General features: G+C 38.8%; 3 protein-coding genes across 6 annotated transcripts; all 3 read left to right on the plus strand.

Annotated features, from left to right (window-relative positions):
* The first annotated feature begins 93 nt into the window (after window positions 1–93).
* htra3a (HtrA serine peptidase 3a) lies at window positions 94–5,221 on the plus strand. Of its 4 annotated transcripts, none has more exons than XR_008632824.1 (10): window positions 94–908; window positions 1,117–1,210; window positions 1,294–1,519; window positions 2,098–2,295; window positions 2,377–2,409; window positions 2,628–2,688; window positions 2,924–3,068; window positions 3,139–3,186; window positions 3,262–3,319; window positions 3,442–3,523. XR_008632824.1 is itself a non-coding variant. In XM_055158084.1 (10 exons), the coding sequence occupies exons 1-10, from the start codon at window positions 479–481 to the stop codon at window positions 4,052–4,054; spliced, it is 1,488 nt and encodes a 495-aa protein (XP_055014059.1). In that variant the 5' UTR covers window positions 94–478; the 3' UTR covers window positions 4,055–5,221. The 4 variants fall into 4 exon arrangements, 2 of the variants coding, with proteins under 2 accessions (XP_055014059.1, XP_055014060.1); XM_055158084.1 differs by lacking the exon at window positions 2,628–2,688 and adding an exon at window positions 3,895–5,221 and having other exon boundaries at window positions 3,442–3,537; XM_055158085.1 differs by lacking the exon at window positions 2,628–2,688 and adding an exon at window positions 3,895–5,221 and having other exon boundaries at window positions 2,101–2,295; window positions 3,442–3,537.
* Window positions 5,222–14,385: 9,164 nt separating this feature from the next.
* gpr78a (G protein-coupled receptor 78a) lies at window positions 14,386–16,144 on the plus strand. Its single transcript, XM_055158447.1, has 3 exons — window positions 14,386–15,282; window positions 15,455–15,568; window positions 15,892–16,144. Exons 1-3 carry the CDS (start codon window positions 14,609–14,611, stop codon window positions 16,142–16,144), a joined length of 1,041 nt encoding a protein of 346 aa, XP_055014422.1. The 5' UTR covers window positions 14,386–14,608.
* A 1,176-nt stretch (window positions 16,145–17,320) lies between these two features.
* cpz (carboxypeptidase Z) lies at window positions 17,321–24,568 on the plus strand. Its single transcript, XM_020941875.2, has 13 exons — window positions 17,321–17,518; window positions 17,808–17,840; window positions 18,180–18,231; window positions 18,719–19,041; window positions 19,609–19,824; window positions 20,540–20,775; window positions 21,918–22,079; window positions 22,630–22,788; window positions 22,918–23,053; window positions 23,323–23,462; window positions 23,540–23,639; window positions 23,819–23,964; window positions 24,036–24,568. The coding sequence occupies exons 1-13, from the start codon at window positions 17,428–17,430 to the stop codon at window positions 24,234–24,236; spliced, it is 1,995 nt and encodes a 664-aa protein (XP_020797534.1). The 5' UTR covers window positions 17,321–17,427; the 3' UTR covers window positions 24,237–24,568.
* Window positions 24,569–26,495: the final 1,927 nt, after the last annotated feature.

A 26,495-nucleotide genomic window follows, 5' to 3' on the forward strand; every position in this document is an offset into this window, starting at 1 on the left:
GCTTTTACAGACAGAGCTCTGACAGGACCATTAAACTCAATGGTTACCCTCCAGCACAACTGAGCTATTAATAGACTAACCTTTATGTCCTGAAATGGAACATTTCTTAAGACTTTTGAAAATTACTTTTTGTCTAGGCCTACAGTTTGATTTTGTCAAATCTCATATTTTCAGCACTTTTTGTGCTATGCTGCACCCTTTACACAAGACAACTTACTCTTTAAGTACAACAAAAGCAATAACCTTCATTGTCCAGTAGATGTCGTTATGGCGCATATTGTTACAGTAAACCTGCCTGCAGACGGTCTGTATGTCCAGTCACTGTTTAAATATTGAGACAGGGATGATGTGCGCTTCCCAGCACACACTCAGGTACTTCATACCTTATAGTCTCTCCAGTCCATATAGACATGAGCCCTTCTCAAAATTAGGTTGTTAAAAGTGGTATGAGTTACTGATTCTGCTATTTTTTGCGACGATGCAGTTACTTTCACTGGCAGTCCTTTTTCTTTTCATCAACGACCTAAGCGGAGCTGATAAATGCGCGTCCCCGTGTGATGTGAGCTCGTGTCCGAGTCCCAGCTGTCCGGGCGACTATGTCCCTGACCGGTGTAACTGCTGCCTTGTGTGCTCCCCGGGAGAGGGGGACCCCTGCGGCCGGAAAAATGACCTGCCCTGCGGCGCCGGGCTGGAGTGCCGGCTGCTGAGCGCGGGGAGACGGCGGGGCTCCAGAGGGACCTGCAGATGTCGGAGCCAGCATCAAGTGTGCGCAAGTGACGGGAAAACTTACCCCAATGTGTGCAAGATGAAAGCGGCCAACCGTAAAGCCCAACACAGAGGCAGACCGGAAGTCAAACTGAAACGCAAAGGAGCCTGTACCAACCTGAGTACAGGTGCGAAAACGACAGGTAGGCTTTTTTTTTTTTCTACATATATGTTACATGTAGCCTTCATAAATCAGACACATGTATGCAATGAAATCCATGCATCATTAGCTAGGCTTACCATTCTTGGCAGACTATGCAAGTTTTCAACATTTTGCAACCCTAAATTATAATTTATGTGGGGACTTACATGATTATATGTGTGTGTCTGTTTTTGGTCCCAAACCAACAGAACATCCCAGCAGTGCTCGTTTCAAGTTCAATTTTATTGCTGATGTGGTGGAGCAGATAGCCCCTGCAGTGGTTCACATTGAACTTTTTGTTAGGTTTGTAGAGTTCATCAATTTTTTTCCCAGTTTTTTGTCAATCTTTTTTGAATACTTTACAGTCTCATTGTCTTTCTGTCCAGACACCCTTTATTTGGGCGCCACGTGCGCCTCTCCAGTGGCTCTGGGTTCATTGTGACTCATGCAGGTGTGATTGTCACTAATGCTCATGTTGTAACCACATCCACATCTTCAGTAACCAGCAGACCACAACTGCGCGTTCAACTTCACGATGGAGACACTTATGAAGCTGTGCTCAGAGATGTGGACAAGAAGACAGACATCGCCACAATCAAGATTACTCCCCAAGTAAGAGAAACACAAGTCAAGAATTTTCTGATAGACTTTCATACCGGAAAGTATAAACATCTTCCTTGTGAGTCAGAGGCCTCGCTCTAGTGTGTTTTCTCACACACTTATCTCAAATAGCTGGACAGCATAGTCAGGGTATTCTTCTATCCTCACCACATGAGTGGTTTATACAACAACTGTTACTGCCAGGAGTTGTATTTTTACATAACAAATCCCTGTTCATGTCTTTATTTGATGTTTTGTATTTCTTTATGTCCCTGTAGTGTGGGATCACAAGTTAAATAAACTGTAGGCCTAATTTTTCTATTTTGTTTTTGTTTTCTATCACAACTACATCTGCCATTGATGGCTACATAACCTGAGCTATCCATAGTACTGTTGTTAACTAGCAGGGACGGACTGGAACCAAAAAAATCAGAGGCCACCACAGCAGCCCAAATGTGGTCTGAGGTGGATAGGCCCACCAGGAATTTTCCCGAGCCTGTTACCTAGTAGTAATATCCTCTTGCAATTATGTTAATTGTTTATTTTTGTTTTATGAATTGTTCTTGTTATTCTGTGTCTGTGCTTTTAAGCAGAAGAAGCTCCCTGTCCTCTCTTTGGGCCCTTCCTCAGACCTTAGACCAGGAGAGTTTGTTGTTGCCATCGGCAGCCCCTTTGCTCTCCAAAACACTGTGACGACAGGCATCATCAGCACTGCCCAAAGAGACGGGAAGGAGCTGGGCATCAAGGATTCAGACATGGACTACATCCAGACAGATGCCATTATCAATGTAACATTCCTAACCTACGTATATACAGTAGCTGAGTACTGTGTGTCCCTGTCTTTATGAAATGTGTTTTCCTTCTTTTAGTATGGAAATTCAGGAGGGCCCCTTGTGAATTTGGTGAGTCTAAACTATGACTTAACAGGTATGCACAACAACTCTTATTTTTACATTGTCCTACCAGGCATCCAAGACTTGTCGTATAATTTCTATCTGTGGCCATGCATACTGTCATTCTATCCTTTGGCAAGACACCAATATATGACATTGGTGTGTGAATAATACAGAAGTAGCTTACAGAGATTCAAGAAAGAAATTTATTTGCCATTTGTGCACAGACAAATGTCCATACACATTGGAATTCTTATGAAGGGCTCGTGGGCATTCAACTAAAAACAGGTAAGAGTGCATTTGAGAGAAAAAGACCAACACATACGTTCAACAAAAGAAATCACATAAATACATAATTTGAGTAGACTTGTTATTTAAAAGCAGCAGTGAGGCAGAACACTGTTAATAATAAATACTGTATATTGCACACAATACCATATACTGGAGACTGTATGAATAATGCATTTTTGTTACAGCTATTAAAACATCTTTTATCAGTCATAACTTTACTGTGTGTCAACAGGATGGAGAGGTAATAGGCATCAACACATTGAAAGTCACTGCTGGGATCTCCTTTGCCATACCTTCAGATCGGATCAGCCGTTTCCTCACCGAGTCTCAAATCAAACACAAAAAGAGTCGAGTGTCAAAGGTTATCAGGAAAAAAGGTGACCATGATGTTTTTATGTTATATATTTTGTTAGTGTTCCAAACTTTAACTAACCAATATTCTTACAGAAAAGACAAGACAGCAAAGATTTACCAGCGAACCACAGTCTGATGAAGGTGAGACTCTAGGTGAAGTTTTTATCCTCTGTTCATAATGGCATTACATCACTAACCATTGTCATGTTCTAATAGACACCTTACATGTAAAAAGACGATTTCTAGGCATCAGGATGCTCACAATTACAGATGAGTATGTTTAAGAAAAAACACTTAATCTATTTTATGGTTAATGTTTTTGCTTTTTTCTTCTACTTTTGATCATTTCTCCTTTCCACATTTTTTATTTATTTATTTGTATTTTTTTTTATATAGTCTAGTTGCTGAGTTACAACATCTGAACCCTTATTTTCCTCTGGTCAGTCATGGAGTTCTAGTGCAGCAAGTGCTTTCCGACAGTCCAGCTGAGAGGTATGTTGAGTTATCTGCTATTAACACATTTCTGATTCTTATTATATGCAGTTTTTCCCATTCAAAATATATATTTTGGTCACCGTTAATAATTAGGCCTGTCACAATAAAAAATTTTCAAAGCATCGTATTACAACAGCAATTTTTGCAAAGAACCATGACAAATATTGAACTCCATGTATTGTTTTTATATATTTCAACTTTCATATACTGAACGATAAGTCAATATTGTAATTATCTGTAATTATTCTGAAACCCATATATAAGCCCTGTTAACACGTCATCAGACCTCCATGTAAAGCAGTATTCTTACATATTAATTATTATATTATTATCTTTATTTTATCTTTATTTCAGTGGAGGACTGAAGGACGGGGATATAATCGTCAAATTAAATGGACAACCAGTCTGGAGCATTGAGGACATCTGGCAGGCTTTACAAGGTCGTCATCCACTCTTGTTTGAGATTCTGCGAGCCCATGAGACGTTTCTCTTCCACATTGACTCACAAGAGTGAATCAGAAGAAACTTTTCACTTCAAGAACACCCTTTGAAAATAGTGTATCATTTTAAGAAGTAAGCCTGAATCAGGATTGGGTTCAGACACAAATTAGTGAATAATGGATAATACAATTACAACCTTACAAGGATTTGACCAGTTTCCACTTTAAAAGAGCTACATCTGACCAAAGGATCATCAAGCACACATTTAGCACATAAAGCATCTTAGATAAAATGTCAAACATGATGTACATTTCCATTTTGCTCTAAATGATTTGCATTGCAGGGCTACAATCGTATACTGTTATTTAAATGATGTAAATAAGTCTGCATTTCATCTAATCTCATGAAACGTTATAATTGCAATAACAATAAATGTACTTTTTTTTTTATCAAGCACCATTATATAAAACAAGTTTACATTTAAGTTTATGATAATTATAATTACAGATAATTAATAATAAAGTGTTTGATAATTCCCTTGTCCATAAATGGAGTCTCGAGTGAGAGCATGTGAGCAGCAGATGCAGCACAGACAGAAGACCTCAGTTATGTGTTTATGTCCTGTCCATAGTTCCTCCCTGCTGTGACAGATGTGCTGCTAATTCAAACAAACCTCCCACTAAACGACAGGGCTCCTACTGGAAAATTATTTCTTTCTATTCCTGTTATCCACTCTGAAAGACCCCCTACATTTAAATAAAGGATCTTGCACTACAGAAATCCTTTTTTTTTTTTTTTTTTTACTTAATTTATTTTTTTAAGAAGAATAATTTGATTGGCGTACAGCCTTCACAGTTACTACCCCACACATACAGACAGAAAGTGTACCAAAATATACAAAAGTAAGAACTGAACGAAAGTGTTAGTAGGAAACTACCTCTACTACTTATGATTACTATGACCGTCACACAGGTATTTTAATCAATATACATTAGAAGTTCAGAATATTGTAACAATATGTTCATTTGAATGTTTTTTTTCTGCTAGCAGTGCTACTATTACTATAAATGTAAACAAATAATACAACTTGAATATGTACTGAAGTGGATTTACAACCTATGTTGGCCTATTCCAGACCTGGGCATTGCAGCTCCTGGGCCACGTACGGCCCTTTGGTTGACTCTGACCGGCCCGTTTAAGCTGATTTGGAATTACAAAATAAACATATTTTATAATTTTACCTCATGCATGGACTAAAGCTGCATTGCTTTTATTTTAGAGTTGTTTTTTGGGTTTTTTTTTAAATGACATTTTTTGTTTCATTGCTAAGTCATAACATGTACTCTTACCAGCTTCTCAGAACAATACTATTTCATGCTTTTTATACTGAAATACAATTAATATTATGCAGAATTGAGTTAGGCATTTTGACCCAGCCTTCCACAATATTTTCTCTTTCTCATGTGGTCCCATGGAAAAAAAAAAAAAAAAAAAGACCACCCCAGGCCTATTCAAACTGGATGAAGTTACAGATGGAAGAGAAACCAAACAAAGAGTATTGCATCAGCTCAAGAAAGTTACTCATGTTTTCAATCAAAGTATTTACTGGCTGCAGATTCATTGTTTGAGCCTGTGGGTGGAGGCTGGTTCCTGTTCGCTAGGTCTGTGACCCAGATATGTGTGTGTCTGGCGGTGTCTGGCCAAGACATGTGTCATACTGTACACAGACGGTTTGAGTGGGGAGGCCAAAATCAGCTGTTTGCCCTTAGAAAATAAAATAAATACTTAACTTACCTTACTACTGCTTCTACTACCACTGCTAATTCTATATTACTGTGACCTATACATTATAAACACAGCTGAGTTTGTATGGTATTTTTTCTGTGTTTGATTGGATCTTAAATATTGACAAGTTATATTTTCTACTTATTGAAAGGTGCTTATATACATTTTCAGAGTATGTACCGCAAGTAGTTATTTGGCCTTTTTTACGATATAGCTGAATTTCACTCACTAGAAATGGTTCATGTCTGATCCTCTTCACATAGCGCCAGGTCATGTACATCTACAGTTTGACCAGTAGATGGCGTATGCTGCATAAGCATTATCTGACGTGGCAACAGCACAGCACATGAGAAAAACTGAACTCCATGTGACTGTGAATGCATAAATATTGAATACCAATAGTTGGAGCATCGGTAGATGGAAAATATGTGGATAGGAAATGTCAGAATAAAGTAAATTGTGTTGTGTTGGTAAATGAATCAAGGAGAATGAAGGGCATGTGAGACTAAAGAGAAACTAAATTATATAAACATTTTTCCAACAAATCAGGGCATTATTATGTTATGTTACTCTGTAATCCCATAAAATTTGATATTCAGTGTAAAATCAAATTATGGAGTTATTGAAATTGGTGTATTATCATAGGCTGGTGGTTTCTGTACATGACAAGAGCTAAACACACTTCATGCACACTTATGTGGCCTAATGTCAAACTATGAGACATGGCTGACCTCACCCCCCACTGACATCCACTTTCATCAGTGCCTTATGATAGATTCTAAACAACTACTACCCAGCAAACAGACTGCAGGTACAGTATAAAATTATTTGAATAAGTATAAATGTTCACAATAAACATTTACTTCACATCAAAGAACCATCACCTTGTCTCCAAGGAGAAGTTATTGCATTGCCTGGAATGTTCCATAGTACGGCGTTAAACATTTTCTTGCAATTTTTCAATTACAGGTGTTTTATTTGCTTAAAATATTCTTGCCATGAGCTTGTATTCATGGGAATAATTTAATTGAATTTAATGCCATAATGTGAAACATGTCAGACAACTAGTCTGCAGTTACCTTTACTCTGAATCTTTTTCTATGATTCCTTTGTATTCTGTGGCTTCAGTAATGTAATTCTACACCATTCTTTTGCAGTTTTGTATTAAGTAGCTAGATTTGGTAAGAGCTTGCAAAATGAGAACATTTGTAACCAATTCAAACAATAAAGCATTTAGAAAGTATACACAGAACCAGACACCCACGCCCTTTGCTTCCATGGACAGACAGTAGCAGTTATTATATTGTTTACTTTACAAATCTATAGTTCATAATGATACTGGGTTGAAACTCAGAAGTCACTGGTCATGGCGCATGGCCTATAGCAGCACAGATTGGACGTATTAGAGAAGTGTGGAGTTACAGTAGTTGGGGCTAACTCTTTCCATCTGTCAGACTCCTACTGCATGAGTCAGAGCTGACCAGGGCACTGTGGCCTCCCAGTGCTCTCCAAAACGTAAACTTTCAGAATATTGTGGTGCAAGTTAATGATAGGCTTTAGCCAATAAAAGTCTTGCATCATACAACTGGTTTTAATTTAAGTTTAATAACTAGTAATCTAAAAATAAGGCTGCAACTAATGAATGTTGTCCCCTTGTCAGTAAATGTTTCTAAGTGGCTTGAAAACTTTTTAACAATAAAAATTAACCAATGAAGGCTAAGATATGCTTAATTGAGTCATATTTAATGAGTATATTTACTTAAATAAAAGAAAAAATTACTCTCAAAGACAAATTCTTTATTCTCTCCACACTTAGTGATGCGTTACTATTGTAGCCAACTGACCTGGGGCAGACTGATGCAAGATCTCCCATCCAAGTACTAACCAGGCCTGGCCTTGTTACATTTTTGAGATCTGAAGAGATCAGGCTTTGACAAGCCAGTATGGCCAGGTTACTATTAACAATTAACAAATTGTCAACTAATATTTTAGTTGTCGACAAGTCATTTTATTATGAAAATTAATAGTTGTAGCCCTATAAGAAATCATAACTAAAACAAAAGCTGTTTACTTTTTTGTGTACTGTTTTGTAACATAGTATGGCGAAGTCATAAAATCATCACAGTTCCTTAATGTTTTTCTTTTGTTTGTTTTTTTGTTTGTTTTTTGTTTTTTTTTAATAAAACGTTTTAAGCCAGCAAATGTTGACATTCTCTCTTTTTAAAAATTCTCTCTTTTTAAAAAAATTAAAGGTGCTTAAATTGCTGGCACTCTGTTCTTGTGCCATGATGAGGGAGTTTGCCAGTGTCCTTCTGTAGGACAGGTGTGAATGACTTTCGCTGCTGTTTCAGTGCTCCCCAGTTATTACTTACACCCTGTCTTCTCTCTTTCACACTCTTCGTCTGCACTCTTTTATTCTGCAGCCTGAGATGAGTCTCCTGTGACGACCTCAGAGCCTCCACATTTTTTAGAAAGTGAAAATGAACTGACTAAAGTGTAAAGGACACTTTGGCCTTTTTCATTATGTTGCTCTAACTTAGTCTAAGCAATACGCTGATGTATAATTCTTACAAAATGTATAAAAGTGTGTTATCTCTTCTATCCATTAGCCAGTTATCCTATAGCTTTTTGTGTATTTCAGTGCAAAACTTAGACTTTTTATCATTCAAAATATATAGTTCTGGAACAGTCCTAACAAATACTGCCTATAACATGTAGTTGATACTGAGTTAGTCACTAAATTGACACTGAAGAAATTATCTAAACAATTCACTGTAGGTGATATACTAGTAGTTTCCAACACATGCATGTTGCTGGTTTCATAAGAACTGGACCCACAACCTCCAGAATACTAACCATACACACTCACAGTTATAGTGTAAACTTTGAAACCACATTAATAGGGGCATCAGTCCCAAGTATAACAGAGATTAGATTTACATTAGATTAGGCATATTTCTACCAATTTACAGATTTTGTTCATACCTAAAGGTGCACTGTGTAACTTTTCTTGTGGAGGGACTGCCAAACTGCTGTCTCAATGGAGTTGTTACTGCTTTGTCTGGAATGTTCCACAGTAATGCATCAAATTCATATATGTCTATGAAGATAAGAAGAAAGAAGATACAGGTGAAATCTGTGGAGCCATCTCAGAAAGCCTGTTTTTCATGGTAATTTAAGCAATAAAAGCACCTGTAATTAAATAAATGCAAAATAGCCAAGCCGAATACAGTACTGTGGAACATTCCAGGCTAAGCAATCACATCCCCATGGAAACAAGCAGTGCACCTTTAATTCCTATTTTTTTATTTTAAATTCTCCTCACAAACACTCCACTAGCTGCTGTACAAATGATCCAAGGCAGCTCTTGGTAAAAGCGGCTGCTCTATAAAATGTTTGGGCTGCACATTGCCTTCTAAAATGTTTAGTTGGCTTTGAGATTTGCTCTGTTTCTTCCTCATGCTCTGAGTAAAACTATGGATAAAAGCCAGTGCATTGCTTCACTATTACACAATTCCCTGGAAGATGATATTCTCCTTGCACACAGCCACACTCCTACAGAAAAGCGAGTTAAAGAAGGTTTTTGTCAGGTTTGATAGCTAAATCCTATGTGCTTTTCCTTCTTTGTCAGATTGTCAGATTGCTTTTTATCCAAGAAGCTGAGTCATTTTTCTCCTTTTCTAAGCTCCTGCCTTCTCCCTCCCTGTGCTCCCCTGTGTTGTTAGCGAGGCATTTCACCACAGTTTGAATAATTCAGCACATTTTCTCATCTCATGACCCTTGTGTGGGAGTCGATAGGCCATGGTTCATTATATTATTGTATGTGTGCAAAAAAGTGAAGTAGGCGATGGTTCACTATATTATTGTATGTGTGCAAAAAAAGTGAAGTAATTGCCTTCTACTGCTGGCTGTATACCTGGTTTAATGAGCCTATTGGAAACCCACACATAGCTGGCAGTATTTTGATGACTTACATGTATTTCTCTGGGAAAAAGAGTATTCCTTGTTGGTGGTTGTGTTTTTTTCACACAAGTAGTGGAAAGTCATGGCTGCTGCTTTTTCTCGTAAACATTTTTTTGATTGTAGAAGGTGGAATTTCTGGGATCTTGTCACTCTAAAACTGCTAACACTTTGTAGAGCAGACAGAACACATCTGGAGGGAGCTTGTGTGGAAGTAAACAAAAAACTAGCCAAGTGACAAGGCTGTGGTATCTTAGAGAATCACACAAGCATCAAAACAAAATCACTGTCCTTTGCTCACCGTTTATTTTTTAAGTGCAAGTATAGAACAAGAATTTTTCCACTATGGTACAGCACAGTGCACAGCCAAATATGTAATATTAGAAGACTGTGTTGTGGACCTTGCCAAGTTTGTCACCAGCATTACTGGAACTGGTTGCAGATAGAAATAATGCAATTACTTGAACTGAAGCATTGTGTCCATCGAAGAAACCTTCATGGGCTGGGGGGGAAAAAAATGATGGTGATCCTATATGTTTGAGTGAACTACAATACTCCGAACCCAAATATTTTGTTAATCATATCTCTGACCTTGAGGTAAATAGCAATACATGTACTTTTTATGTTGACAGTTTCATCCTGATGTACAGTTTCTCAAAGCTTTGATACCATGTCATGATAACTATACCTTAAAAGGCTCATATTGGGCTATTTTCTGATCTATGTTATAATGTTGTTTCCTCATCACACACATATCTGGAGTTGTGTTTTGTTTCATTCACATATGCTTAACACACAAGCTCTGTATATTTAGGCATATTAGTTTTTCTCTTAAACAGAAACCATATGTTCCATCTTTATTAGACAAAAGATTGATATCATCTTGAAATCTATTGCTTCATGTCATCACAAGGAGGAACAGAGCCTTTTGAGCTTTGGTGATGTAGACATACTAGGGTGAAACAAGGATTACTCAAATGTGTGAATGAAACAAAGCACAACTTCTGGTATGTTTTTGATTCTAAAATGGCTTCAAACTCACAAAAGTCAATTTTGTATAATATAGGACCGTTTACAAGCCTTATTAAAGCATGAACAAAGACCTAATTCAGAGTGAATAAGTAGTTTACTCTAAATGATTCAGGCTTAGTAGCTACTTAATAGATTAGCTGTTAGGGTCTTGTTGACAGTGTTGCTAGTAAAAGAGTACATGCATTTTTAACCGTTACCTCTACTTTTCTACCATATGCCAAACCAACATGTCCATTTTCACATATTATGTCTTAACAAACACCACAGGCTATTTTGTTATGCATTGTCCTTATTTTACCTCAGTAACTCCTATATCTTATGGTGGTTGATTCCCAGTATACATTATGCACAGTGGGATAAAAACATGTCGAATCAAATGCCTGTCTCTGTATGTTATTCTCACACGCTGCTGCTGGCTGCTCTGCCAGGCTGCCTCAGTGTGGGCACGTGAGGGCGAGCGAGCTGAAGAGGCATGGAGAGAGTGAGAGGAGGAGGGTCTGGGGGGCTCTGTGTGGCTGGACATGTGAGTGTCTATAAGCGTTAGCGTTCAGGAGCTATGTCTCTCTGCTCTGCAGCTTTTGGGCTCTGGGCCTATTTATACACCCACTCCCACACACCACTGTGACATTTGTGCTTGTATCAGTTCACCTCATCCTTTCGTTCCTGTCTTTCATCTCATCTTTTATCTTCTTAGGATGTGTGGTCCTTAGATGTGGGGGCCCACTCACCCCCTCTACCATCCTGACTCTGGGGTCTTGTACGAGGTAGATTTGAGCTGAGGAGAGCAGACAGATCAAGGCCACTGCTGACAAAAAGGTGTTGTATCCCGACAGACTTGCAAGGTTACATTATCTTTCGTCACCTTTCAAGAACAGCTGTTGTTAAAAGTGCACAGAAATACTGATATAAATAGGGCATTCTATTTAAAATCACTACTGTCCAGAAGATTTTCCTGTACTAGATGTGCAATGTTTTATCATTTGGACTAGAACAGGTCAGACTAGGAGACATTTTGTGTGTGGGAATGTGCAGTGTTTGACAGTCAACACACTTGACTCATTATCTCATTATCGCCTTGGTCTACGCTACACTGCCATTACATAACACTCTCTTTATGCAATTTTATTTAGCAACCCCATTACATCACTGAAGCTACAAAGACATTTTAGAAAAATTATATTAATTTTAAGGAAGAATGCATGTTATGTATGTAACTATCCTTCAGCTGAGTCATTCTATGTTATTGAGCATACACAGTAGATTGTATCTAACGTTACATGTGGATATTTTCTTAAAGGAAATGTATGTAATCTACATTAAGCAGAGCTGTACAAGCACATACTGATGATTAGCTGCATGCGTTGTGGTTTAAGTAGTGAGGATTCAGATCAGAGAGAGTCCTTTTATGTTTAACCCAACTTGATTTCACTATTGAAAATGGTAACCCAAATAAGGAGACGCATGTAAAGCTCATTGTATTTTCTGATTGGATAATCATCTTGAGAATCAAAACACACAGTTATAACATAAAGCATAAATATGCAGAAAATGATTTAACAGTTAAAGGTATATTTGATGTGAACCTGTCTACCTCATATCTGGAAACACAGACAGGTCATGTTTATGGAATTTAAAATCCAAATCATACATACATACATACATATAGACAGACAGACAGACAAACATGCATATTCACATACATACATACATACATACGTACACACACATACATACATACATACACACATACATAAATACATACATACACACATACATGCATACACATACACCAGATTTGCCACATATACCAAAACTATGATATACTGATGTTTAGAAAGGTTTACTTGAGTCCCACAAAAGCAGCAGACAGGTTATGAAGCCAATCTTAAGATGATAAGTAGCTCCATATTGTGTTGGCGTGGGCCGTGGGAATTATGGTGTTATGTAATTGGCATAAACAGTCGCTGAGGCCCGAGGCAACCATGACTGAGAGCGATGTGGGACCTACCCCGTCTGCTGCTGCTGCTAACCGGCCTCTACTCTTAAGTTGCTCCTGCCTTTAGCACTCTCCCTGGCTCTTGCATAACAGTTTCTTCGGCCCCATCAACCAAAGGAAGCATGTGACCATGAGAAGGGTTCCTTCTGGCTTTTCTTCTCTGTCCTTCCTTCCCCCTCTCTATCCTTAGCACAAAAGGGTTTTCCCATGCACCAGCTATAGAGCCATTATGTTAACACACACACATGCATCTCCACTCAGGACAGAGTTCCAGCTTATTGGCCATCAACTGTAAATATAATCTTCTAAGAACCTGTTAATGATTAAGTAAAACAGCTGCCTATGGGGATGGGGTTGTAAACAGTGTAGACAGATGCACCTCCATGCACTCATACAAACATCGATTATGATGTGAATGTGGTGCGCATGACAAATCAGAACAAACCCACGCATTTAAACTCAAGCACTGAGGCTGTAAGGCTATCAATACACATGGTATAGCCCTGGTTTATGACTCTTTTAGTCATGGTTGCTTTTTTAAAATGTATTTATTAATCTATGTTTATTTTTGTTCTGGTTTAACTACGAGTTCATCAAGGCCTTTTGATAATTGGTTTGGTCTTGCTGGCTTAAACCTAGTTGAGTTCTGCCTGGCTTAGTCCTTTAGTTATTTTAAAACTAAATTTAATGCTTGGTGCCCAACTCTTTAAAATGACTAGTTAAAACTGTCTTAACTAATTCAATATGAGATGGGGATGACAACAAGGTGTAGTCCCCATCCCTTTTTCCAGATGTCTGTCCTATAAGTGTCCTTTACTTTTAATCCATTTGTCCTCTCTGCACTCCCCAACCGTTTCAACATACAGCACGTGCAGTGTAAACCACCATGCATGCACCTATATGTGTGGGTGTGATAATATAGACAGGAATTTAAATCAACATGCTGAAGTAAATGAGTTTTTCTTGGATCATTATTTAACGTAGACATCAACACAAATCAGAACTGTGAAGTTCAAAGAGGGATGAAGTCAGCAGAGACTGTGTTGCTATGGAAATCAGTTCTTCTGCCTCTGCGCTTCACCTGCTGGTTGGGGGGTGGGGGGGGGGGGGGGGGTATGCTGCTATCATGGGGGCCATGGTGTGTTGTGACAGGTTCACTAAAGACGTATTTTTACAGATTACATCAGCAATTAAATTACAAGATCCACCACCATGCCATATGTTTTTGGTTTAGTTGTGATTAGAAGATGAACCAATATAGTGCGTCTGCTTAGCATTAGGCCTATTTCAACTGAAGTCATGTATTAAACAAATACTTGAGAAGCTTGTCATGCCAGCACTGCTCTATTTAGGCCTATTTGCCCGCTGTGAAGAAATGCTACATTTAACATACTTACACAAGGCATTACTCTTATTTTATGGGCAAAACTTGATTCTGTTTGTTTGACAGCTCAGATATTAACTCCTGCTTGCATGAATATTGTTCATGTGGCGTCACATGAGCCAGCAACCGACTGCACGTGCAGGGCGCACGGCACTACTAGCGAGAGGAGGAGCAGCGAGTGCGCATGATCAAATGTAAACACAGAGCACTTGCACATCCAAGTCCACAACTGCACTTCTTTTAACAATCGGACCAGACACCTGGAAAGTAAAGGGAAATGAGATTCTCGTACAGCTGTAGACCGGCTTACTTTGACCTTTCAGCACTCTGGACAGCGCTCCGCTCTGGTGCGCGTGTGGCATGTGCGCTGGAGAAGTGACCACTGGTAGTGTCAGGAGCTGGTGGGGCGCACGGACAACGAGCATGGCGGACTCTCCATCACATCTTTCTGTCTAACTGTCACCACGAGGATGAACATACCGGAATTTTTACTTCAAGTGTCCATCGTGGTCATAGCGGTGGTCTCTCTCTTGACCAACTTCTCAGTCGTGCTATGTTTTATGCAAAGCAGCGAGCTCAGGTCCCACGTCCCCGGCGTCTTTATCCTAAACCTGTCTTTCTCCAACATCCTGCTAACTGTTATAAATATGCCCGCCACTTTTCTTGGTGTGGTTGAAGGAGATACGCCATTCGGGGATTTGTTCTGTCAGGGCGTAGCGTTTGCAGAGACTTTCCTCACCACTAATGCCATGCTGAGTATGGCAGCGCTGAGCATGGACAGGTGGGTAGCGGTGGTTTTCCCTCTCAGCTACTCCAGTAAGATGCGCTACAGAGACGCTCTTCTCATTGTGGTGTATTCCTGGCTGCACTCGGGGACATTTTCTGTAACACAACTGCTTATGGACTGGGGCGGATTCAGCCACACGTACGCGTCCTGCACCGTGCACCTGAACACCGAGGCAGGTTCACCGAGGAGTACCTTTGCAACTTTCACCGCACTGTTTCACAGCAGCAGCTTTGCGCTCTGCCTACTGGTTCTTTGCTTCGCCTATATAAAAGTTTTGCGCGTTGCAAGATTTCACTGCAAAAGAATAGATGTTATCACAGTGCAGACTTTGCTTCTTCTGGTTGACATCCACCCAAGGTAACTTTAATATGATGTATATTGTGTCCTTGAGTGTGTATGTGCGTGTGTGCGCGCACGTGCATATGCGCGCGCGCGCATGTGTGTGCGTGCCTGTGTGCGTGCTTGTGTATGTCTGTGTGTGTGAGATACTCTATAGTTTTAATGGGATTATTTACTTTACTTTTGTCAGTGTAAAGGAGCGATGTTTAGCTCAGCAGAAAAAGAGGAGACAGCGCGCCACAAAGAAGATTTTCATCTTTATCGGCTCTTTCATCTTTTTCTTCTCACCTTATGTAATAACAAGGTAATATCCGTTTTGTATGTTTTGTACAATAATGATTGCCCTGTAAATGCCCTTACATTTTGACAGTAGTCGAACATAATTATTTTACCTGTGGAATTTGATTATAAAGTTTCATTACAAAAACATTTCTTACTTTTCTTAACATGCTGTTTGATGGCAGTAGGATAGAACTTATTTAATATTTGTGTTTGGAAAGCCTCTTATGATATTTCTAGTGTACACAAGCTTACAGGTTTGTCGGACTCTGTATTCTTTCTGCTATCTGATCACAGTTTAAGTGTTACATGTATTCAGTAAATGATGTTTCATTCTTACTTGTGCAGACTGGTGGAGCTGGTGCCCTCAGTGCACATCCCAAGATACTGGGGTATCTCATCGAAATGTCTGTCCTATGCCAAGGCCTCCACAGACCCGTTTGTGTACTGCCTCCTGAGGCAACAGTACAGGAGAGCTCTGGTCAGCGTCATCTGCAGAGTCCTGAGACAGGACCACTACACACTGTCAGTGCACAGTGCTCACAGCAGTACTCTGGACACCTCAGAAGACAACTATGTCATTAAAAATGCTCTCACCTAGTTTAAATGTGCCCCTCACGCTGCAGGGTCAAAGGTCAGAATGAACCTCAGCGAAGTGCCTTGCTCAAGGACACTCTGCACTTGACTGTTAGCCGCTGTGCTTTCATTGGGAGACTGTTACAGACACAAAACAATGTATTTTGACTATGACTGTCTGACTTCTTCAGGTTTTTCCAGAGGGCTCTGTTTGCTTGTTGAGACAATGCCAAGGATTACACTCCACATCTGAAGTAGGACGCACACACTGTATTATTATCTCTAAATGTGTGTTTGAAGTATACCACTGTGTTTGTGGAAAAGACTGCTCTTCATGTTTCTGTGAAACTGAAAATATATATTTATTCAACTATATCTAAACTTATATTTGGTGGCATTTTAGCACAGTGCAACTATTTAAGTGTGATTTGTAAGGGCATCAACAATAAAGGCAAAAACCCACATGAATGGGTCTGTGTGTGTTCTAAAGCTGTCAAAATTACTGTTACTATTTCTATGGCTATATTAAAGGTACACTGTGTAACTTTTCTGGTGCAGGGTCCGCCACTTGCTTGTCTTTGTGGAGATGTTATTCCTTTGCCTTGAATGTTCCACATTATTTCATTAAACTTATCAGAAAAACAGGTGATGCCATTACTACATAGAAAAAATGAGCTATCAAGTACTACACCACAGTAATACACTTGTAGTGCTGTTACAGGTCATGTTATTTAAATCGTATCTGTGGAGAGGCAAATTCACTCTCAGTAAGAATGCAGCCTTTTTTTTATTAATACATAATTTTTTTTACGAATTTTTTTTTATTATTATTATTATTATAGCGTTTAATCAAGGAAGAGAGAAGAGAAGAATCTTTCATAATAAATGACAAGTTCGTGTTTGTGTTAATGAAATCACCCCCATCAGCAAAGTTCCATGGTCTATCTTTAACTTTTAAATAAATCTAAATTATGCCCTTAAACCTATGCAGTCATCACAGACTTTCGATAATATTACATTGTTATAAATACATAATATAAAATAGGTAACAACCAGCCCTATAGGCCACACTGCTGTCTTGTGTCCCTCGCATACAGACAAAAAACAGCGCAGTGAAATCTGATCTCTGCTGCTGTAATCGTGGGGCTCACCGCTTCTCTGAGGTCAGGGATGCACTGTGCGCACAAAAGAAGGAACTTTCCCAGCGGCGGGAGGTAATTATCAGCTCTGCAGTCGGGGACTCAGAAGAACTGCCTTCCACTCTGCCACATCACACGCCACAGAAGTCAGGCCGAGTGCAGCTACACCATGCTTTTAGGAGTTCTGCTACTCTTTCTGTTGTTGACGGAGAGTTGGTCTGCTCCTCAGCAAGCGTGTGCTCCGGAAGATGAGGTTTTCGGTAAGGTAAAGGTCATTGATAACTAAACTCCTGTTTTTGTGCTCTGTTAACAAGCTATAAACTGGTAAACCACTCGAGTATAATGGCGAACATTTTTCTTATTAAACAAAGGGGTCATTATCTTGTGTGGCCTTTATAAAGATATGTGCTATTTTTTATATCATATTCTAAAGTTTGAAGTCGTTGATATTGTCGTCGTCCATGCACACTGCTATGAGATTTTTGCATGTTGTTTGCGTCTCATTTGAAACATGTCGCCTCCTAGTGTCCTGTTTCTTTTCTTTCCCAGGGAGATGCAACAGTAATGCGTTTGAAGAAACACGTAAGTGTTTTAATGTTGCTCGTATTAACAGTAAAGATATTTTGTCGACATGCTGTGCGCCAGGATTGTAGGTCGTCGTTGACCTAGGTGACTCAGTGGTAGAGCTCCTGGGAACAGGAAATACCAGCGCAGGATGTGACAAGTCTGGCCATCTGGGGAACTGGTGGAGGGCACCTGGCTACACTTCTTCCACACCTGGATTTTTGTCTTCAAAATCCCCCAAATTTATTGCACCACATGTTACATAACTCAAGTGTATTTTACAGTTTTATATGCATACAGTCACCACATGTTGTTATTAAGATTTGGAATGCTAATGCTGACTCTCTCTTTCTCCAGCTAAATGCACAGAGATGAATCTGGGCTACTGCACTGATCTGGAGTATTCAAGGTGTGTTTTGAGACTGATTTTAAAATGTGATATCACCTGCCCACTCCATAACTGCTATGCTTACCTGTCTCATGTGCAACTCCTCATATCAAGGTCACATTTATTTATATGGCACATTTCTGGTGCCATTGCAAAAATAACATTGTCGTGTGCATTAGAATCATGTTTGGAATCATTGATCCTTCCTGTTTATGTATCAGCATTAATTGTTAAATGTTAAATAGGGACACATACCCTGGAATGCTCTGTAGTATGGCATTTTGCGTAGAAGTTCAAGGGAGAGTAGCACACATGATAACCTTTTTTAGGTGCAGATGCAGGAGTAGATGCACTAAAATTTCAAACAAAATTTAATTTTCTTTGAAATTCTGGGTAAAAATAACACCATACTGACACTAATGATACACATGGAAATGAATTATGTACTAGATATACTGGTCTTTGTTATGTTCCTGCTACCATGTTTTCACTTTTATAATTCTTTCAGAACCATATTCCCAAACATCCTGGGACATCGGTCTAGAGTTGAGGCAGAATCAGGGGCGGAGTACCTCCTCTTGAGTGTGATCCATGGGTTGTTGAATGGAGAGTGCTCTCCTGAGATCCGTCTGGTTGGCTGTTCTGTTCTTGCCTCTCCGTGTCGAAACAACCGCATGATCAAGCCCTGTCGGAACTCATGTGAAGCACTGAGGAAAGACTGCGCTCACGCCTTTGAGTCTATAGAAATGGCCTGGCCCTACTTCCTCGACTGTGACCGCTTCTTTGCCAGTGATCAGGAGGGCTGCTTTGATCCTTTGGCTGGACTGAGAGGTACAGCTTATTACCATGTCTTCTGAACTATAATATTTTGGGTTAAAATTCATGCACAGTAAATTGGTTTATACAATTTTTTTTATATACATACAAAAGTAAATCACCCTATTTTTTCTAAATTATGAGAAGAAAAGGTATTACTTAAAACTTTTCTGGTGTCATGTATTGATTGTCTCCATGGAGAAGTTATTGCTTTGCCTGAAATGGTCCAAAATAAAAGATGCATTTATTTACTTGTGGGTGGGTTAATTGTTCAGTAATACCTTTTTTACTTTGAGGGCTTGTCTCGCCACAAATCTAACCTGTAACTTTGTCTGGAAGCATCATCTCATCAACTTTAATTCTGTATTTTGGAAATTTCCAGGCAACGCAAAACATCATCATGAAGACTGGCAGGTGCAAACCCTTGTCCCAAAAAAATTTGATACTGCACCTTTAAACACACTGTATGTAAAGAAGGAAAATAAAGAGAATAATTGAGTAGAAGTATTATTATTTTACTTTCCATTATAGATTGGTCTCTTGAGTACACAGTTTGTGTGCTTCTTCTTTGTCTACTTCTAGCCAGACAAGAGTTAGCTCTGTCCAGTCTTTCTCCAGAGGAACCCAGCACTATCATCCAGTTCACGTACACATCCAATGCCCAGATGTACAACCTACTCCGAAGAACTGCAGCCAAGTGCTCCCACATCTCCCACGTGTACAGCATCGGGCGCAGCACAGAAGGCCGAGACCTACTGGTTATTGAGTTCTCCAACAACCCAGGGAAACACGAGTTATGTGGGTATAATAACAAATACATTTTTCAACCCAAGGGCTGGATTTTTGATGACATGACAATAATATCAAATGCATACTAGAATGGGGTGGCTAAAATAAATATTCTTTTTTGAAATGTAGCTGTGGATTTCAGAATGATGAAAAATGTGTTTCCATAACAGTTAAAAATTTAAAACTACATAAGTCTTCCTTAACAGGAAGATGAAGCCCATGATTATGGTTTAATCACATGTTCTAATCACTCAAGAAAAAAAACAAAAAACGGAAAATGTTTGTTTTTGACCTATATTATTTCATGTTTAGAGCTTCAGGACATTGTCTGATAGTCCCACCCCATTACAAAATGCATTTAGGGAGTCCACTAGTCACACGTTTTGGATATTTCTTATGAGAATACAACATAAACAATAGGAAATACTGGTGTTTGACCCATCATGCAAAGAGGTTAGCTCACCTCACAGCAAGAAGGTCCTGGATTCTGGGGTGGTGCGAGGCTTTCTGTGTATAGTTTGCATATTCTCCCTGTGCCTAGGTTTCCTCCTGGTGCTTTGGTTTGTATGATGTACAGTAAGACTTTTATTAAGTAGCGTTTGTATATGTTTACACTACCAACTGTCACTGTCAACTTCAGAAGATGAATATATTATTGTACTCATCTTTAATATGTTGATATATATTTTATTTTTGTATTTCTAATCTTTTCTTTATGTCACAGTGGAGCCAGAGATCAAATTGGTAGGCAACATGCACGGTAATGAAGTTTTGGGTAGACAGCTGCTCATATATCTGGCCCAATACTTGTGCTCTGAGTACATTTTGGGGAACCAACGCATCCAAACCATCATCAACACTACACGCATCCACCTGCTGGCCTCCATGAATCCTGATGGATACGAGCTGGCTGCCTCTGAGGTAGAAGATAACAGTGACCCGGAGCTCAGCAACCATGAAGTAAATATTGTTAACGACACACGAGACAAACCTATAATATCCGCTCTTACTGAATTGCAGAGGGTAGGAGAAGAAAACACATTTACTGTACACTGTATGTTGAAATATGTGATTTGATTTAAAATCCATTGCATATTATTGCATTCAGATGTTGATATAAAATGCTGTATATGGCATAAAAAAGTGAATGTGTAATTCTTCTTCCTCCCACCTATCTGTCTGACAATTTTCATTATTTTGTGGTAATTGGTCTGGAAATTAGATGTTAAATTGTGGTTCTCCTGATAGAGTTTGTACAGCACTCTTTTGAGCATGACATTTCAGCTGCCTTGCTTCCAGTGTTTAATTTATAATTTTTTGAATGCTATGTAGTGTTGTCATGATAGTAATACTCAAATTTTGATTTCAATACAAAGAAAAAGGCTTGATACTCTACTGGAGACTATTTTGATAACACAGCGATTCTAACAACACTATATTTAGACATTTTAAAACATATAATATAACATATAATAATACTAGTTTCTTTAACATTACCATGTGGTGGAAATATTCAATTTTGTCCTGTAACTGTGAGTTATTCAGTGTTAATATATGTTCAAATGAATATCTAGTTACAATTCTTTTTTCAATATTGATTTCTATCTGGGTATCAAAACTTTTGACAACCCCAGTGTTAAGTGAATGGGTAAACCAACACTGTCCATCAAGTGAATGTAGATTTAAGATTACATTGTAAATTCAGACATAATGCCTCATGATAAGCACATACAAATCTGCTGTCAAACTGCTGCCTGCTTTTGCAAGACACATACTGTACCTATAGTATTCATCCAGCATATACTTTTACTGCTTTACATATAAATATGCTGCCACCTAAAATACATGCAAATACTGTAGGTAGGTCTTTTTTACAGCTGCATGTGCCTTACAATTTCTTTATGTTGCTTGATCTAATGACGGATATATGGTCTTGTCTTTATGTTAACAATGTAATTAATAATTAACTGTCTATTTGTGTACATACTAATTATTAATGTTGTCTACTCATGGTGTGATCAAGGTTTACTAATAATATTACTAATATGTCTACAATACACCCTTCTAATAAACCCAGTTGTTTGAATTGAACCTTGCTTTAGGGACACTTGCTCAATGGTTGGACGAATGGTCGGACCAACGCACAGAACCTCGACTTGAACAGAAACTTCCCCGACCTCACCTCTGTCTACTACAGGAACCGCCGCAGCAGACACTACCGCACCGACCACATCCCCATCCCCGACGCTTACTGGTTTGGCAAGGTAACACGTTTGCTGTCTGTTGGATAAGGACAATTTACTGATTTAGGTTTATGGGAATGGTATTGGAAATTTTGAAGAGTATTCTCAGATATTAATATTGGTCTCATACTGAAAATTTAGGCAATACTTGGCACCAATATTTTTACCTAGCTGTCAGTCTATTAGTATGTGTCTTTGTCAGTCTATCCTTTCATCTTTCTAACAGACTGACAAGCAAATATAGAAATTAGAAAAAAACTGTAAAACTAAAAATATGATTTTATGTTTACATAAGCATGCAACAAATTACTTTATATCTCAGATAGATACATTTTGTTCTTATTTTGGCAAATGTGAAAAGTACATTTGTGAAATTCAATACAACTTTACAGACATGTTATTGTGGGCCTTGCTAGATTTAAAAATCTCAAATAATCTGTTATTAAATATACCTGTCTATCACAGCAATTCATCAAATATTGTACTGCCAAAACATACAAAAAAACAAAACAACAAACAAACAAGAATTTGCTTCAATTTTAAGAATGTAATGTTTCGTTTTTGACTGTAGGTGGCGCCAGAGACTTACGCAGTCATGAAGTGGATCCGGTCTCTGCCGTTTGTGCAGTCTGCCAGTCTTCATGGAGGAGAGCTGGTGGTCTCTTACCCCTTTGACTTCTCCAGACACCCTCATGAGGAGAGGATGTTCTCACCCACACCAGATGAGCAGGTCCAGATCCCTCAATACAGTCTATGTTCCTGTAGTCCTGTTTGCTGTAGTTCTTACGCAGTTATTTATGTTGTTGTAGTAAACATACTTATCCTCAGATCCAGTAACCTTTATCTTTCCCATTCTCAGATTTTTAAACAGCTGGCCCGTACCTATGCTGATGCCCATGCCACCATGTCTAACAATGACACAGACAGATGTGGTGCCTCCTTTTTCCGAACCAGAGGCATCATCAATGGAGCACTTTGGTACAGTTTTGCTGGGGGTAAGACAAATATATATGACAAATATATATATTTGTGTGTTGACATGTTAGGGTGTGTTAACATCTGTCTTGGTTTGGTCCTAGTTTGGGACTAGTTAAAGTCGTAATGAAGAGTTGGTTTGGTCTAGTTGTCGCCCTGGTTTAGTTCCAGGTTCAGTCCCAGTTTTGTCTCATTTTGATATGGTGATTTTGCAAGTATGGATGCACGCTGAATGTTTAAAAGAAACATACTTGTAAGTCATCATCTGAATGTATTTTATTATCTACAGGTATGTCAGACTTTAATTACTTGCACACAAATTGCTTTGAGATCACAGTGGAGCTTGGCTGTGACAAATTCCCATCAGAGGCGGAGCTATACCCCGAGTGGAAGAGAAACAAGGAGTCACTGTTAAGTTTTATGGAGTCTGTAAGTTAAATACAGAGAGCAGCATGGGTTATGTGTGTCTTTTTGCATTTTAATCAGTGCATTTACCTTTCAAACAGGTCCATAGAGGTGTGAAGGGTATTGTACGAGATCTTGACGGTAATGGAATAAAAGGCGCAACAATCTCTGTCAGGGGAATCAGGAAGGATGTTACAACAGGTAAGTTAAATTCAACCAATTTTATTTTTATCTTTTAGTACCATCTTTAAGTAATACCCAAATTATGTGGTCAAGACCAAGTATTGCTAGTTTTAAATTATATCTGTAACCAGAAATCAGATGCTTCTTTAATTGCTATGTAAAACAAATATTCCACTTAAGTAAATTACCTTTTTTAGCTGAAGATGGAGATTACTGGCGCTTACTGAATCCTGGGACTCACATCTTGACTGCCACAGCTAAAGGCTATTCTAAGGTCACCAAGAGAGTCCACATACCACACAACATGAACAAAGCAGGGCGAGTGGATTTTGTCTTGGAAAAGGTATTTGCAACCTCTGAAATATACAAAGTGCTTTTACACATTATATTAATTTGACCTCAAACTTTGTGTAGGTGCCGGTAGAGCCAGATATTGATGACCACTTCTTCCCAACAGAAGACACATGGGACAGATTTGACCCATACAATCAGTTTGAGAGGGTTACAGAGCCGGGGTTTGGAGAAGAGATAGAGAGGCAGGAGAAACCATGGTGGTGGAACTACTTTTCCCAGTCTGGAATCACACCTCCAAACTGGCTGCTCCGACATATTTAGGCCAAAACTTTCCCTGAACCATGAAGCCTTAAAAACAATCACTACTTTGTAATTGCATAATGGACTGTCCCAGGGCCATAAAATACCTTAAAGTAAAACATTTTTTTGTTTTTTTTATGTTTTAAATTTATAAAATGTTGCACTTACCAATACATTCTGATTACATATAATACAAATTGATGTGCCATGGCAGCTTTTTGGTAAGATTTTTGGATTAAAGATTAATAGGTGGGAATGATGAACAGGGATTTACTTACTTAACTGAAGGGTTCCCTACCTGTAAAATGTATAGACTGGCTTTGTTGTTTTTGTAATAAAACATCTTACTTTAATCATGAGGTGTTACATGGTTTTTCTTTTTTTTATCGTGATCTTATTTAAAAACTTTGGTTTATATAAATACTACCTAATATAACCTGTTTTTTTGACCAAGTATGTCAGAATTATAAGTTTGTATGGAGTCCCAAATAGTAATTCCTATGGACAGGAATTTGAAAATGTTTAACATTAGTTCACTAGTTATGCCTCTGCGATCCGCTAGGAGGAGCTAAAGCTCGTCGGTTTCATAAGAGCAGGCGCCACTGAGCTGGAGCCCCCCGTGATTGAGGTAAATCTTCACTAGTTTAAAGAAGTTCTATAGTTATTTAAGGATATTTTCTATGTTACGTTCCTAGATTTAGTTAAAATATAAATGTGTTCTTAAATAAATGTTTAAGTAGGCCTAAACAGATGTGCCATCGCATAGGACTACCTCTAAAAACATGTACATATTAGCAATAGCCACAGACTGCATGCTTTTGGCCAAGGTATGCTACCAAAGATAGCCACGAAAGAAACAACCATTTTCCCCCCTCCAAATTATGTGCAATCATTGTAGTTTACAGCAGTTTTTACATTTCAAACAGAACACATTTAATTGCATTGCCAATGCTTTTTTAAGGCTAAATAGGATCATAAAATGAAGACCAGGCAGCGCACATAATTTACAAAACCAGATTGATGTAGCTGAGTTGACCATACCTGCAGTATCCACTGTACAAGTGGATGTATAAGTATACAAGACTTGAACCGGATGGTTTACAGAATTACAGAAGAGAAATTGTTGCACGTTTGCCAAGGCACTGGTCCTATCATGTAGTGCCCCGATCTGGATAATAATAATAATAATGCAAAATAATAACAAAATAATACAAATTTGTTCATTACTTACAAAGTCTGTAAAACCAAAAAATAACTGTACGTCTTTTTTTGTGGCGTCAACCTTACTTACGGCCAGTTGTCTCTGCCGGAGCCCTGAACCACGGCGGCATATCAATAAAATGTGCTGGGCGCTGGATCGCGTGTAACCTCTCCTAACCTCGGTCTCCGTCTGCTATGTGTTTGTGAAACACGCTGACCTGTGCTTGATCTAATGTATGTAAGCGCATTAAGGCCGCCTGACGACGATTCATCATATCGTAATGCATCTTGTAATTAGCAGCAGTAAAGTGATGGCTGTATTGTTGTAACAACAACTGGCCAGACACTGTAACGTTTAATATGAAAAAGTTGTGATTTCATGTTTTCTCCAATGCAAAAATGTGCATAAAATAAAATGTAGTAGTCTAAGTGCCACTGTTTCAGTCGTTGTTCCTCGTTACTGTAGTAATGAGTTAAAATGACTTGGGTAACTCTGACCAAATTGGACTTCTCTTGCACCAAAACAGTTACACAGTACTTTATTTTTTATTGAATTATTATTTAACCAGGAAAGTCCCTCTTTTTCCAGAACTCTGCTCAATCAGTTGGCAGCAATACCCATAGTCAAGATCTCATGCAAGTCAGACATGTGGACTGTTGACAGACTGTGTAAGATTACCCAATACTTTTTTTCACTTTTCTTCTTAACTTGGATAACTACTTTTTAATTTCTACTTCCATCCGTTTCCTCCATTTTATCTGTGCCTGGGTTGCAGGGAAGTCCAGATTTCCCTCTTTCTGAAGTGCACACACCCTACCTCCAGCTCCTCTGAGGGGATCCCAGTGCGTACCCAGGCCAGTGATACATAATCGCTCATATTAATGGTACTCTTACTTGTGTTACCACATGATGTTTTCAAACCCAATTTTGATACAAAGGTAAGGGCTCAATACTCAGTATTAGGTTCAGCACCACAGTCGCCTTTTGTGCGATACTTGAAGTTAAGACTAACACATATGCAATCTAATTAGTTAGTGTTAATCAATACACCGCAGTACAGAGTGGAGCGTGCAACCCTA

Source organism: Boleophthalmus pectinirostris, unplaced genomic scaffold, assembly GCF_026225935.1.
Source record: "Boleophthalmus pectinirostris isolate CB_2022bp ecotype Guang Dong unplaced genomic scaffold, ASM2622593v1 HiC_scaffold_22, whole genome shotgun sequence".
In the NCBI taxonomy this organism is placed as follows: Eukaryota; Metazoa; Chordata; class Actinopteri; order Gobiiformes; family Gobiidae; genus Boleophthalmus; species Boleophthalmus pectinirostris.

Coding starts and splice junctions, on each gene's coding strand:
- gpr78a (XM_055158447.1), top strand. CDS start 14,609: ATGAACATACCGGAATTTTTACTTCAAGTGTCCATCGTGGTCATAGCG. Junction 15,283..15,454: donor CTGGTTGACATCCACCCAAG/GTAACTTTAATA, acceptor TACTTTTGTCAG/TGTAAAGGAGCGATGTTTAG. Junction 15,569..15,891: donor TCACCTTATGTAATAACAAG/GTAATATCCGTT, acceptor TTACTTGTGCAG/ACTGGTGGAGCTGGTGCCCT.
- cpz (XM_020941875.2), top strand. CDS start 17,428: ATGCTTTTAGGAGTTCTGCTACTCTTTCTGTTGTTGACGGAGAGTTGG. Junction 17,519..17,807: donor TCCGGAAGATGAGGTTTTCG/GTAAGGTAAAGG, acceptor TTTCTTTCCCAG/GGAGATGCAACAGTAATGCG. Junction 19,042..19,608: donor TCCTTTGGCTGGACTGAGAG/GTACAGCTTATT, acceptor GTCTACTTCTAG/CCAGACAAGAGTTAGCTCTG.
- htra3a (XM_055158084.1), top strand. CDS start 479: ATGCAGTTACTTTCACTGGCAGTCCTTTTTCTTTTCATCAACGACCTA. Junction 2,296..2,376: donor AGACAGATGCCATTATCAAT/GTAACATTCCTA, acceptor TCCTTCTTTTAG/TATGGAAATTCAGGAGGGCC. Junction 3,538..3,894: donor TCCGACAGTCCAGCTGAGAG/GTATGTTGAGTT, acceptor TCTTTATTTCAG/TGGAGGACTGAAGGACGGGG.